This window comes from Lontra canadensis, unplaced genomic scaffold (assembly GCF_010015895.1).
Source record: "Lontra canadensis isolate GAN:19392208 unplaced genomic scaffold, GSC_riverotter_1.0 scaffold30, whole genome shotgun sequence".
Classification (NCBI taxonomy): domain Eukaryota; kingdom Metazoa; phylum Chordata; class Mammalia; order Carnivora; family Mustelidae; genus Lontra; species Lontra canadensis.
In genome coordinates, this window is record NW_022631024.1 from 17,728,350 (window position 1) to 17,741,271 (window position 12,922).

A 12,922-nucleotide genomic window follows, 5' to 3' on the forward strand; every position below is an offset into this window, starting at 1 on the left:
GGAGGTCAGACCGGGGGCGGGGCCTCGGGGCGGGGCCGACGACGCGGGGTGGGGGCGGGGCCGCAGATGCCGGGGCCTCTGACTGCGTGTGCGCGCGCGCGCGCGCCCCTGCCGGCCGGCCGGCCCCCGAGCGCGCGTGCTGTGCGTGCTGCGGGGGGTCGGGGGGGAGCGGTTAGACACCCTGCGTGGGTGCGGTGCCTGTGTCGCGCGGCCCTGGTGTCAGAACTGGCTCCCAGGGATCCCAGTTAAGTTTAGCTCGGTGGCCTTGGATAAATTGCTTCACCTCTCTGAGCCTGGTCACACCCGGGAACTGATGCATGGCCCTGGCCGGCTGGTGCCTGCGCCCGGCTGTGTGCTGGGCGCACGCGTGCTCGTGAAAGCCCTCACTGCTGTGTGTGTTTGGGGAGAAGCCCTACCCTTGTCTGCAGTACTGCCTTTTAGCCCCACGGCCGTGCCCAGGAGCAGGTAGGAGCAGAAGGGAGGTGGAAGAGCTGTCAAGGAGGCGGGGCAGGGGTAGAACACGACAGATGTCCCCGGGCTGGAGCCTTCTAGACATTCCAGAAGGTAAGGGGTCCAGAGGGACGACTGCCTGCTGGAGCACCTGTCACTTGGCTGGTCAGCTGGGGCCTCTGGAGACTGGAGTGGTCAAGATCTCAGTGCAGTGTCACGGTGGGAGTCAGGCTGCAGGGCTAGGGAGCCCCGGCTACACCTTCTAGAAGCCTGTGAGGTCTAGAGGGAGGCTGGACTTAAGAGCCGGGTCAAGAGGGTATTTATAGGCATAAATCAGTGGGACCGTCTTGCACACCTAACCTGCTGCTGGGGCCTTGCCTGGCCTCTGGCCTCAGCCCTCAAAGAGCGCCAGCCATTGCTGTGAGCAACCCTGGCAATGCTACCAATGTCCCCAGAACCGGTCTCCTACCATTGGGCCTCAGTTTCTCTATTTGTAAAATGAGAGAGCAGGACCGGACTACACGTTCCATAAGCATATCGCGTGCGCCCACTGTGTGCCAAGCCTCAGCTCTCCAGGCGGGGAGCTTGAGCACCCTCCAGCCAGGGAGCAAGGCCTTGACAAAGACAGGTAGAAAACAATCTGGCACTTTCTATTAAGGGCGTTAAAAATGCTCTTGCCCTTGGACTCAATGATCCACTCAGGAATTCCCCCTAAGGCGGACGCAATCAGAGGCACTGACATGGGTCCCTCCCTGTACAAGCATATTCACGGAAGGGAGGATTACAGCTCTGCCCTGTGCCAACTCACAGGACCCTCGGCGCCACTGCGCACCCGGAGAGCCACGGTGCAGGGCATGGCGTGTGTAACCGGGGAGTAGGGAAACCAGGCTGCCAAGCGTGCTTTCAGACCAGACGTTGCACACATGCATTCAACCAGAGGGACCTCTTCTGCAAGAGTGATGGTGGTTATTTCTGAACAGCACTGCACATTTTTTTCTTTTCACTTCCAGAGTTTTCTAATTTTTCTACAATACTGTAATAATCATGCACATGTAATAAATGCTATTTGGTTTTTGTTTTTTTAGCAAGATGAGTAGATTTAGTTGGGGAGGCTGTTTTGGAAGCTTCTGGGCTCTGTCCCCAGGGAGGGCCAGTTGGGGAGGCACAGTTGGAGGAAGGAGCTCATCATGGAGCAACAAAAAGGTGACCTGGCCAAGGGCCACCGACCTCTGGCTAGAAGCTCCTCTTCCCACTCCTTCTCCTGGGGACAAGTTTTCCGCCTCTGGGAATACGGAGGGAATTCAGCCCCTGCCAGTGCTCACTTATCTCCCTCTGCTCTGCTCTCTTTATCTCCTTCTCCCAGGGAGGGCCCTTGTATGCAAGCTCAAGCCCATTTTACTGCCTGGAAAAGAGCCGGTGCAGGCCAAGTGACTCCCGAGGACTGGAGGAATGCACCTGCTGTCCCCACCTCTCCAACCCTGAAGGTCCAGGTCCAGGGCCTGAAAGGCCCAGGTGGGCTGGAGTGGTGAGGAGTGGGGAATTCCAGCACCCCCCCCTCCCCCACCAACACAACTGGCTGGGCTGCCCCCCCATCCCAGGCTACCTGCACATTATCCACGGGGAGGGGGCAGGACGGCGTAGCCTATACTCAACCAGTCCTTCTGCCTCGTCCCCCCCACACTTTGGGGGCTCGCCTCTGGGGTCCTGGCAAGCCTGCTCACGGCTCCAGCTGCATGCACACCGCACACATCTCAGTTCCCAGAGTGCTGGTGTGGCCGAGGGCAGGCTTGCACACCAAGATGCCTGGGTTTGAAGCCGAGCTACATCCTTTTCTCACTGTGGGACCCCTCTCCCCCAGGCATATCACTGCACCTCCGAGGCCGCTTTCTCCTGCGTAAAGGGAGCATGACTAAGGAGGTAACCGGTAAAGCCCCTCACACAGGTGCTCAGCGTCCCCACGACTCCGCCCCACATGGTCAGTGACCGGGGCTGCGGTTCACGGGGCACCGCCGGCTCAAGAGACCCTCTCCTGAGCCGTCACACACTTCCCTTCATGATCCTGCCCCAAAACTGTGGGGCAGACCCCTTACCACGGGCAGGGACAGCCCAAAAGAGGGGCCCAGGGCGGTAGGTGCTACCTGAAGAACAAAGTCACCCACGAAGTGTTCTTGCCAAAAGCCAACCGCGAACCCCACCAGCTTTCTGCATGTAACTTCCATTTGGGGGAATTATGGGGGAGGTGGGAGGAGGCTGCGCTGCCTTTTAAACACACCAGGAGGGCACAGTCCACAAATCCCAGACGGCAGGAATCTCTATGGGACAAACCTCCCAGTTTCTTCAATAAATTCATTCCAGGAGAAAAAATAAACAAAGGGGAAGCCATAGACTGGAAGAAAGGTAAGAGACGTCACCAAATGCAACACTTGATCAATTTTGGATGGTGATTTGAACAGGGCAACTATTAAAAAAAAATACCACCAAAACCCAAGGGACGATCGAGATTATTTGAACATTGCTGGATGTTGGGTGATATTCAGTACCGCCGTCTGGGCATGATCGTGGCAATGCAGTGACGATTAGAGGGACATACTGGAATTTGTGTGCCTGGGATCTGTGCAAACAGCATCTGCCGTAGGGGACGCGGGACATGGGGGTGGTGAGTGGTGAGCGGACCCCAGAGTGTCCTGGAACACTGGGGAGCGTTACGGCTGGGATGTGTTTATGTACTTCCCCACTCTTCTGTCTAGTTGGAAGTTGCCATGATAGAAATTAAAAAAGGAAAAAGGACAGAGTTTGAGCCTCACCGTCGAGGTCCCTGAGGCTCCCAGCAGCCACCAAGGGAGGGCAACAATCCCCAGACCCCAGGTCACGGCAGTGCACACCTGGCCAGCTCCCCGCTGTCCATATGCCTGGCTCGCCCCACGCCTAGGGGCCCCCTGAGCATGCTCACAACAAATAAGGCCTGGGCTTCACTTTGGAGGCCATGGCAGTGGGGCGCTGGGAAACTGAGCCATACGGCTCACCTGGGGCTGGAGGCAGCCTGGTGACCTTGGGTGAGTGAAAACCAAGGTGACTGCCCCTGCCCTCGGAGGGTCTGCTGGGAGAAACGCCACAAAGTACTGTAGAAGGTGTGGGGTTATTGGACTTGGGGCCCTCCGTTCGTCCCTCATCCTGCTCACAGCTCGCCCCACCCCCAGCGGTCCCAGGTTCCCAGCCTTTCCCCGGGGAGTGCACCTGCCCTTCCTCAGGGGTCACAAAGTGCCCCGAGAACAGCGCTATGCTGTACAGACCGTTCTGTGGCCAGGATGCTCCCTGCAGGGGAAGCTTCCAAGATGGGCCGAGAACTGACAAGTCAGGGGCTGGAAGCAGGCCATAGCCAGCCCACGGTGTGTTTTGTTTGGCTCGCAAAGTATTTTTAAATTTTTGAGCCAACAGTAAAGGTCAGGTGATTTCATATAAAAATCCACATTTCTTGCTTCTCCTGTAACTTCAGACCATCCGGTCACCTGGGCTCTGTGTTCCTGAGCCACGGGAGGCTGGGTGGGAGCTGACCGGCATCGGTCTCCTTTGGGCAAGGCTCGGGCCCCATCGGGCCTTCCGTCATTCTCTGGCTGGGAGGCTCCCCGAGCAGCCGCCTCCAGTTGAAGGGAGAGGGGTACGGAGGCCAAACCTCTGGGGCCCCGTCTCCTTCCTGCTTCCAACCCACCATTGGTTCCCCAGACGCATGGCAGCCAGAGGGGTCTTGACCCTTCAAAAGTGCCCCTACAACCTTCAGGACAAAAGACCGACTGCTTGGAGTGGCTCTGGCTTCCATCTGGGGCCCCTCACAGCGCCCCGCCAGCCTCCCACAGAACTGCTTCGGTCCCTGGAGCCTCGAGCCAGCCCCCGTCTCCTGCCGGGCCCGTGCTTCCCACCTGCCGCCCACCCGCAGTACGTGACGGGTGAAACCTGCGTGCTGCTGCAGCCGTCCTTCCAATCTAGACCCGCTCTGCCTTGGCACGGGGTCCCGGGGAATGGGGTTTGGGCCCGGCCGCGGTGCTGGGGAGGTGTTGGAGCCGCAACGGGGCCACAGGCCCTGCTCATCACCTCCTCCCACCTGGGCTCAGCCAAGGCCACAGAGGGCACTGGTGGCCACCCAGACTTGGGTCAGGCCTCGGGGGAAAACCTTTCACCTCCCTCTGGGCAGGTGGAGGGCCCCTGTCTGTCCTTTGTGGGCTATATTTAGATCCCGAGGAGGACACGAAGAGGGTGTAGCCTGGCCGGGCTCCTGGGTCACTTCCTTATGTCAGCGTCACCATTCCTGGCCTGCCTGGCTCCCGGGCTGGCCTGCTGTGGGCGGGTGAGCACACACCTTGGCAGGGGGTGGGACACCTGGGCCAAGAGCGTAGGCTGAGCCCCACCCGCTCCGTCTCCGGGTTCCTGGGAACTTCCAGGGGCCTCCTTCTCTTCCTCCTCCTCCTCCTTGGGGGGAGGGGGCTTTCCCACAGGCGGGAGGGTGAGCTCAGAGTTGGTCAGGAGGCAGAAAATGAGGCGTCCAAACCCCCAGGAGACCATCCTGGGTGGAGAGATGTGACATAATTATCACCCCCAATCTCTGATCTCACAGGGCGTTACTGTCCCGGGGGCAACGAGAACAAAATACATCAATGCCTGGAGCCATGGAAATGGCCCAGGACTGGCATCCCATGGGCCCCGGATCAGCCTTGAGCTTGCTCTGGGGCCTCACTGGCCTCCTGTGGAAGTGGGTGCTCACCCCCCCGCCCCGACACCAACTCCCAGGGTGTGTGTGGGGTCACTCAGAGGAACACAGTGCAGCCCGTTCACCATGATAAACGCCATCCACAGAGGGGGGACGGGGGCCACTCTGACAATGCCGCCGCCGCTCCTGGACTGCTCAGTGCCCGACGCCCCAGGGATCATGGACACCCGACACTTCTGCGAGCCGCCCATCTGCCGTGTGACGGCTGGAGGTGATGGAAGGAAAGGAGAAAGAAGCAGAAGGGGACACAGACAGATGGAAATGCAAGAGCCTGAGCGTAGTGGAGAGGGGACAGCGGGCGAGGCGAGCAGAGTTGGAGGCGGGGGTCCCGTCCCTTGCAGAGCCTGCGTCTGAGGAGCACGGCGCATACACCGAGGAGGGTGCCTGTAGGTTTGTAAAGTTCTCGCTTAAGATCTGGAGCCTGGATTTGTGCTCAAGTCTCTGCTCGGCACCTTCCTGCCTCAGTTTCTCCATCAGGAAGATGGGGAAATACTAATACTGTCATCGCCTGGCTCTCAGGAGAGCAGACGATAAAACAACGCACAGAGCCCTTGGAAATCTGAGAAGCACCAAAGGACCAGGAACCGCTAGGACAACCCATGGCCACCCGGCAGCGGCCGCCCAGGCGGGGGGCAGGTCAACAGGCCGGCCTGGGCGGGGGTCCACGGTGCTTACTCCTCTCACACCCGGATGGGGGCTGGGGACACCTGCTGGCTTCCCACCAGGCTCCTTAAACAAGTTCTGAGGGAGGGAAGGTTGGCGGTCGGGAACCACTTCCCGGGCCTTGGACCTGGCTGGGACCCACCCGGCCTCTGGGCAGAAGCGCAAGTTGCCCCAGAAACTCACCTCAGTGGCTGCTGCTGGCACAGGTGCCGGCCAACGTGTGGGGCTTTGGAGAGTGGTGCGGTGGGCGGTGGCCCTGCGCCTGGCTGTCACCACAGAGACACAGGCAAAGAACACCCAGCCCTTTCTGGCCCTGGGGGCAGTGGGCCCGGCTTCCCGGGCCATGGTGGCACGGGAGCCAGGCAGGGGGTGAGCTCCTGAGGAGGCCCTCTGCCAGTCTGCCCATCTGTGTGCCTGCCTGCCCCGATGGATCAAGCGCCCGAGTGCCTAGGCCTGGTGTCATCAGCGTGGCTGTCATACCTGCTCCCATGATGGGCAGGGCCAGGAATTCCCACTGGGACCAGGCCACAGGCCTGCCACGGCTGGGGAGACAGGGCTCTGTCCTGAGCTGGCCCAGCAGCTCCAGCTCAGACCAGGTCCTCTTGGGGTGGGTCCCGTTGTCTCCCCCAAGACCCCAAGGCCCCATCCCCATTCCCGCTGCCTGCAGGGAAACCCTCTCCCAGAGCTAGAAAGGCGGCAGGTGCAAGTCACCGAGATCAAAACAGGGCTCAGCCCATGGGGCTCCCAGGCAGCTGTGAGCTGGGCGCGGTGCCGTCAGGGGGAGCACAGGAGGACCCCACCCATGCCAAGCTACCGCTTCATTCCTGAAGCCTTCCCGGCACTCTCCCTTCGAGCGTCTCTGCCTTGGCACCCGGGCATAAGATCTCATTTTAAACTGTAAGGACTAACCGAGGGTTGCCAACTGCCTATCCTGCCAAGCAGGGTAGTAAAAAAGCCAGAAACCAAACATCATTACCATTATTCCAGAAAAGACACCACCAAAAGTTAACTAGGAGGACACAGTGTCAGAAACACCATTCATTTAGCAGCAGTTAAAAGGAGGCATTTGGTTTAAGAAAAGCTCATGATCTTGTGCCCATTTTTCCCATTTGGCTGCAAACCAGCCATTGGAAACCACGGATCGAGTCCAATACACCCACTTGACAGATGGAAAAACTGAGGCCCCGGGGAAGCAGGGACTTGCCTGAGATCTCACAGGGGGAATCCAGGACTTGCACCTGTCTGCAGCCCCACAGAGTCCCCAGACGCTCCTTCCACCAGTGTTCAGAGCCTGAATCCCCAGACCCAGCGGTCCCAGGACAAAGACAGAGGCTGAGAGGCCCGGTGGCTTCCTTACCCTGCTGGGTCCCTGGCCGGGTGGACGTCCTGCTCCTGGCTGCCAGGGTGCCACAGGGGCTGGGAGCAAAGAGGGCGGTGCAGGGGCTCCAGAGCCGGCCTGGAGGCACATCAGGTCCCCTGCCTACTGCGGGGGTGCTGGGACCCAGCATGCCGCCCCGACACGGAGCCCCGCCAGCACTTGCTTTGCCTCTCTGAGTTTCACATCCTCTTCCGGTGGCTTTGTGGGGTGCAGGGGAGCCGGCGGAGAGGGCCGCTCCGAGCCCCACCTGGTTCCTGTCCCCGCCCAGCCCTGCCTTCCCGTGGGACCTGCAGGTTCCTCTTCTCTCCGAGCCTCAGTTTCCTGAACTGTTATGGATGTAGGGGTGGGTGGGAGAGATACGCAGGTTTTTCAAACACAAACTCTTCCTCACCCCGGCTTCACGGCCTCTCTTGACCTGGAATTCTCATCACTGGGCTCCAGAGGACATTTCTTATAGAGAAGAAAGAATCTCTGTGAGCACAAGTTAGGAATCCCTGGGGACATGGGCATCCAGGGATGGGGGGGCTGGGTGGGCATCAGAGAAACTGAGCTGACGGTTCCTGGTGGAGCGCGCCCACCACCCCCCCATGCCACCCTTGTGCCTACAGCCCAAGACTGGCTCCCCACGCTGTAAAATCCCTCCAACAGCTTCTGTCCCGCTGCCCGCAAGAGAATCCCAAGTCCTCCCTGCCTCCAGCCTCTATGCAGTGGGGGGTGGGCGTGGAGGGGGTGGTGGGGGTCCCTCCTCCTCTCCCTCCTCAGCCACTGTGGCCTCCTGCACATGATGACGCTTAACTTGACCTGGGAGAAACAGCAGGGGCAACCGGGCTCTGAATCAGCCCGCCCTGAGCCCTTGGGCCACTGACTTAGCATTTAGTACTGACTCAGTTTCCTCATCTGTAAAATCGGCCCAAGGGTGCCTGGGGATTCGGCAATGTGCATTCTGATCACTCCCACGGTCACGAGCCTGCTCCGGTGCCGGCACGTAATGACCACTCAACAGATGTTGCTGGCTCCGCCTCCCAGAGCGAGCGCCAAACGGCAATGTGGGGTCCGTCCAGGGCTAGCATGGGCCCCACAACTGGATCCCAGTGGAGAACTCAGAAATGCTCACTGTCTCCCAGCAGCAAACAGAGGCCAGGGTGCAGCCGGGCTGGAGGTTCCAAGGAGGGAGACGGCCCCGGGGCGCAGAGGCTGTCCCCTAGCTGTGGGACCTCGGGCATCACCTGATGCAGCCCTGCCTGCCCTGTGGGCACTGGCAAGCTTGCCCATGCCTCTGGGGGCTCCAGTTGAAATGAGGGGGTGGGAGGGCCTTTTCTGAGGCTTGACTTCCTCAACATAAGGTGGGCCCCTGAGCCCGGTGCTGTGGACGGGGTCAGTGGATGGGAAAGTGCTTCTAGCTGAGCGAAAGTGCCCGGGGGTGTGGGAGAGCTTCAAGAGGCCCTTAAAGGAAGCGTGTGTCCAGGGTGGGAACCAACAGGGAAACGGGCTGCCCCTTAGGTGTACCTGATGGGCGTTTCCTGGGGACCGGGCCCCTGGTGAGGGACCATGTCTCTTTCCATCGCTCCTGAGTGTCAAACAAGGCTCTCTGTGATCCCCCAGGCGTCCACACCGGGTACCCTGACCTGCCCCCACCCCGGGCTCCCAACACCGATCATTCTGGCCTCAGGACCCAGTCTCGAGCTAGTCCTTCAGGAGCCAGGCCGCCGGGGCAGAGTTCACTGGGGCCAGGCGGACCGGGAAGGCCCAGGCGGCCGCTTTGGGAGACCAACTGTCAGCTAGAGGCGAGGAGAGCAGGAGCCCTGAGGAGGCGGGGCAAGGGAGGGGTGGGGTGGGGTGGGGCACGTCCACCCCTCCTCCCAGCCGAGAGGGGGAGAGCAGAGGCGCCTTTGTTCCCTGCCAGTCTGGTGTCACCACATGGTGCCCCGCATCACTGTCACTGCCTGGAACCAAAGACCAGCCACGGAGCGCCAGGGCTCTGGGGGCTGGGGACAGTCAGGGGCACTTCCCCTGTACTCCCACCACATTGCCACCTACTGGGGCTGCCCCCCCCAAGCACACACAAGCTTCTCCTGTGCAGCCACTGGACATGGGGGAACACTCGTACCATCCCTGAGACGCTTGTCCCGGGACCCCAGGTCTTGGGACCTGCCCACGGTCCTGTGCCCTGCCCGCTGTACCAGATGGCTCTAGGAAAATGCACCTGGGCAGCCACACACAAGCCCAGACGCAGCGAAACCCCACTCCTGAACCCGCATGCGTGTACAGACGCGCCACCGCTCCTCGCCACCCAGACCCAAGCCCTCCGGCGGGGGACAGATTCCTGGGTGGGCCTGCTGCATTCCACATCTGGGGGAACCCTCTGCGGGCTCCGGGCTCTGGCGGACAGGCCCTGGTGGGTACAAAGCACGTTGTTTATAAACACTAGTGGCTGTCGCTAGGAGCTGTGACTCAGAGCCAGAGCAGTGACTCTACTCCAAGCTGTTTACCCGGCACAACATCCTGTCCAGGAAGCAGATAGAAGAGGCCTGCCTGGCTTCGGCTCCTCTTTCCGTCAGCCTCCTGATCCGACTCGGGGTCCCGCCAGGGGCGTGGGACAGCCCAGCTCCCCGCCCCCTCATCTCTGGGGACCTGCGGCCACTGCCGGTGGGGCTCTGCTGGGTCAGGTGACGCCGCAACCTTGCGTGTGAGAGACAAGCCTACAGCCGGGAAAGGGCTTAGAACGGGGGCGCACCTACTCTGGCTCTCCCCCCTTCAGCTGTGAGAGAGGCCCAGGACCCAGGGCCCTGTAAACACCGCCGCCTGCAGCCAAAGGCGAAGGCTTGCCCACACTTAGACGCCTTGGAGGCACACGCAGCTCCTGCCGCCCCCTCAGCCCCCACGAGCCCAGCCTGGCCCTGTCTCTGGGGGGTCCCTGATGGGGGCAGAGCACTCTTCCACGCAGCATCTGTCAAACAGATGCAGCCCCAGCAATCACTTCAAGATCAAGGCCCAGAGAGGGCAAACGGCTAGCCCAAGGAGGCACGGGGGTCCATTCCAAGGCCAGGTACACGCCTTGTCCTGTCTGGCTCCGAAGGCAGCTCAATTTCCTCTGCTCTGGACCGGGTTCAAGGTCACACGTGGATCTGCTCCTGGCAGCACAGGCTGGCTTGGGGCTGCTGGGTCCCTGTCAGCGGCGGGGGGGAGGTCTGTCCCCCGTATGACACCCAGCTTGGGATTCTGATTACGATGTCTCCTGTCACTCTGCCCAACCCCTGCCCCCCCACAACGCAGTGTCTAAGCCGGAATCGATGACCGCCCCTCCCCCTAATATTTCTACCATTCACTGATGTGCCCGCGTGAATATAATTTAAGTGTCACCATGTGAGAGGCCGGGACCGGAGCTCAGGGGGTGAGCTCAGGGACAGGATCCTGGAGATGTAGCAAACTCACCCCAAGTCACACGGCAATCTGGCTTGGAGACTGGTGCTCTCAGCCGCTCCCGGCTCTGTACAGTAAGAGTTGAGCGAGATTCTAGCCTCCCGGTGCCCTTCTGTGGGCACTGCTTATAAAAGGGCCAAGAGGGGCCAGAGGAAGGCCCCTTCCCCTGCTCCAGGCTGGGGAGACCCAGGGACCCCCTGAAATGGTGGGGTCATAAGAAACACCACCAGGAGAGCTGGCAGGGAGAAAGGCAAGGAGGGGCTATTTCGGCAGCTGAGGCCTGGCCCTATTCCAGGCAGAACAGTAACCCAGTGGTAGGTTGGTAGGCTGCTCCCGCTGCTGATTCACCGGCTGCCCAGGGCTCCCCTGTGCTGGCTGCCTGCCTGCCGGCCCTTTTTACCAGCCCACTGAGTCACACGGGTTGCCAAGAGGCTGAGGCTCCACGAATCGAGGCCCTGCCCCAGCTGTTTCTGCAGGCTCCATGCCCGGCAGGCTCTGGCACTGCTAAGGGTACCACTGGGCCTCCGAGGACAGCTCCCTGTCCCTTGGGGCCTGCCCCATGCCCATCTTGACAGTGAGCCCATCGTCTGACTTTAAGGCCTCTCACTGGCTGACCCTCGTCCTGGCCTCCACACGGGGATGGCCTCCACCCCAAAAGCTTGAAGAACTGGACGGAAGCACTTAGGATAGGGCCCCACATTACACCGAAGCAGCCTGGGACACTGAGTCAGGGACAACCAATCCTTCAGAAAATGCACTAGAAAATCCTCCCAGCAAATTCGAACTGCTGTAAAAGTCTCTGAACAACTTCAGTTCACCCCATGTCCCTGAGGACCAGCAATGGTGGGTGGCATCCCCATCGCAGACCAGAGCAGCCCTAGGCTACAACTCCAGCACTCAGCCCACACGGGCACCCTGAGCCCCTGCTAGGCGTCAGGCCGGGGGCAGGTGCCAGCAATATCCCAGGGAACAAAACGGGTCAAATTCACCTTCTGGTCTGGGGGCATAAGAAGCAAAATGTGCGTCAGAAGGTGAATATTCTGGAGCAGAAAACACAGAATAGGGTGAGAGGGCTTGAGCCTGCTGTGTCCTTTGATGGACGTGGGTGGGGGAGCTAGAAAGTGCCACGTGGAGGAAGGCTCCAGAAGGGGATTAAAAAAACAGTTCACAGGGGCGTCTGGGTGGCTCAGCGGGTTATAGCCTCTGCCTTCGGCTCAGGTCATGATCCCGGGATCCTGGGATCGAGCCCCACATTGGGCTCTCTGCTCGGCGGGGAGCCTGCTTCCTCCTCTCTCTCTGCCTGCCTCTCTGCTTGTGATCTCTGTCTGTCAAATAAATAAATAAAATCTTAAAAAAAAAAACAAAAACAGTTCACAGACTAGCATCCCTCAAAGCGGGCTGTAAGCTCCCTGGGGGCAGCATCTGTCCCGCTCCCCCCTCACAGCGCAGGACCAGAATGACGCCGTGCCCAAGACGCATTCCTGCAGCTGCTCATGGGTAAGCAGGTGACTTTGCTGCTCCCGCACGTGCTGCCGTCACAGGAGTGGAAAGAGCACTGGGTTCTAAGTGTGTTTTCAGTTCTCCCCTCTTTTTAAGAACTGGAAGGGGTGTGACCTCTTTGAGAGCAGGCAGGGACCCACAACAGTGCCAGGCACACAGCGGGCCCTCAACAAATCCCCGGGATGCACCAGCAAGCTGGATGGTACGGACAGTTCCTCCAGTTTCAAAGTCCCTAGATTGGAAAATACTCAGAGTTTGGGGCTCACGTGCGTTGCTCATGGGGAGATCCTCAGAGAAGCTTCCTGGAGGAGGCGGCAAGGCTGGAGAGGAGCCCGAGGGATGGCAAGGAGGAAGGGCATGGGAAGGGCATGCCTCTCTGCCAACCTGCCATTCGAGTGCTTTCCAGAGAGCGAGGCTGGGAGCAGAGGCTGGAGACGAGCCAGGCTTTCTGGGAAGCAGGAGCCAGGAGGTTCCCAGAAGCAAGCCTGCCGTGGGATGATGGCAGGGTGGGGAGGCAGGCGGCTCAGCTCTGGTTCAGCCTGGGGTTTTTGCTTCTTTGGAAATTCCTGGCACAATAGGAGCGCTTGGGGAATGGGTCTCCGCTCATTGGGTAAGTAGAGGTGGCACTGCCATGGGGTCTGGCCCAGACTAAGCAGCCGGTCCATGCAGCATGGGCAGGGCGGGCTGAGGAGGGGAGGGTGGTGGGGGGAGCTGAGCCCACAGTCAGGCCCCTGTGCCCAGCAGGGCCTGGT

The 12,922-nt window shown here is 60.4% G+C and overlaps 1 protein-coding gene across 7 annotated transcripts in view; it reads right to left on the minus strand.

Annotated features, from left to right (window-relative positions):
- Nucleotides 1–12,922, minus strand: part of RALGDS (ral guanine nucleotide dissociation stimulator) — a 41,925-nt gene that overhangs the window by 20,656 nt on the left and 8,347 nt on the right. For 2 of the 7 annotated variants that reach the window (XM_032866168.1, XM_032866166.1), the window contains exon 1: nucleotides 7,230–7,362. The exons of 1 other annotated variant lie outside the window; for it this stretch is intronic. In XM_032866168.1, the coding sequence (XP_032722059.1) occupies nucleotides 7,230–7,340 (111 nt within the window). In that variant the 5' untranslated portion in view covers nucleotides 7,341–7,362. Of the gene's footprint in view, nucleotides 1–6,055; nucleotides 6,253–7,076; nucleotides 7,194–7,229; nucleotides 7,363–12,922 lie in introns of those variants that run through there. 4 more of the 7 variants (XM_032866165.1, XM_032866164.1, XM_032866169.1 and 1 more) reach the window with 3 other exon arrangements.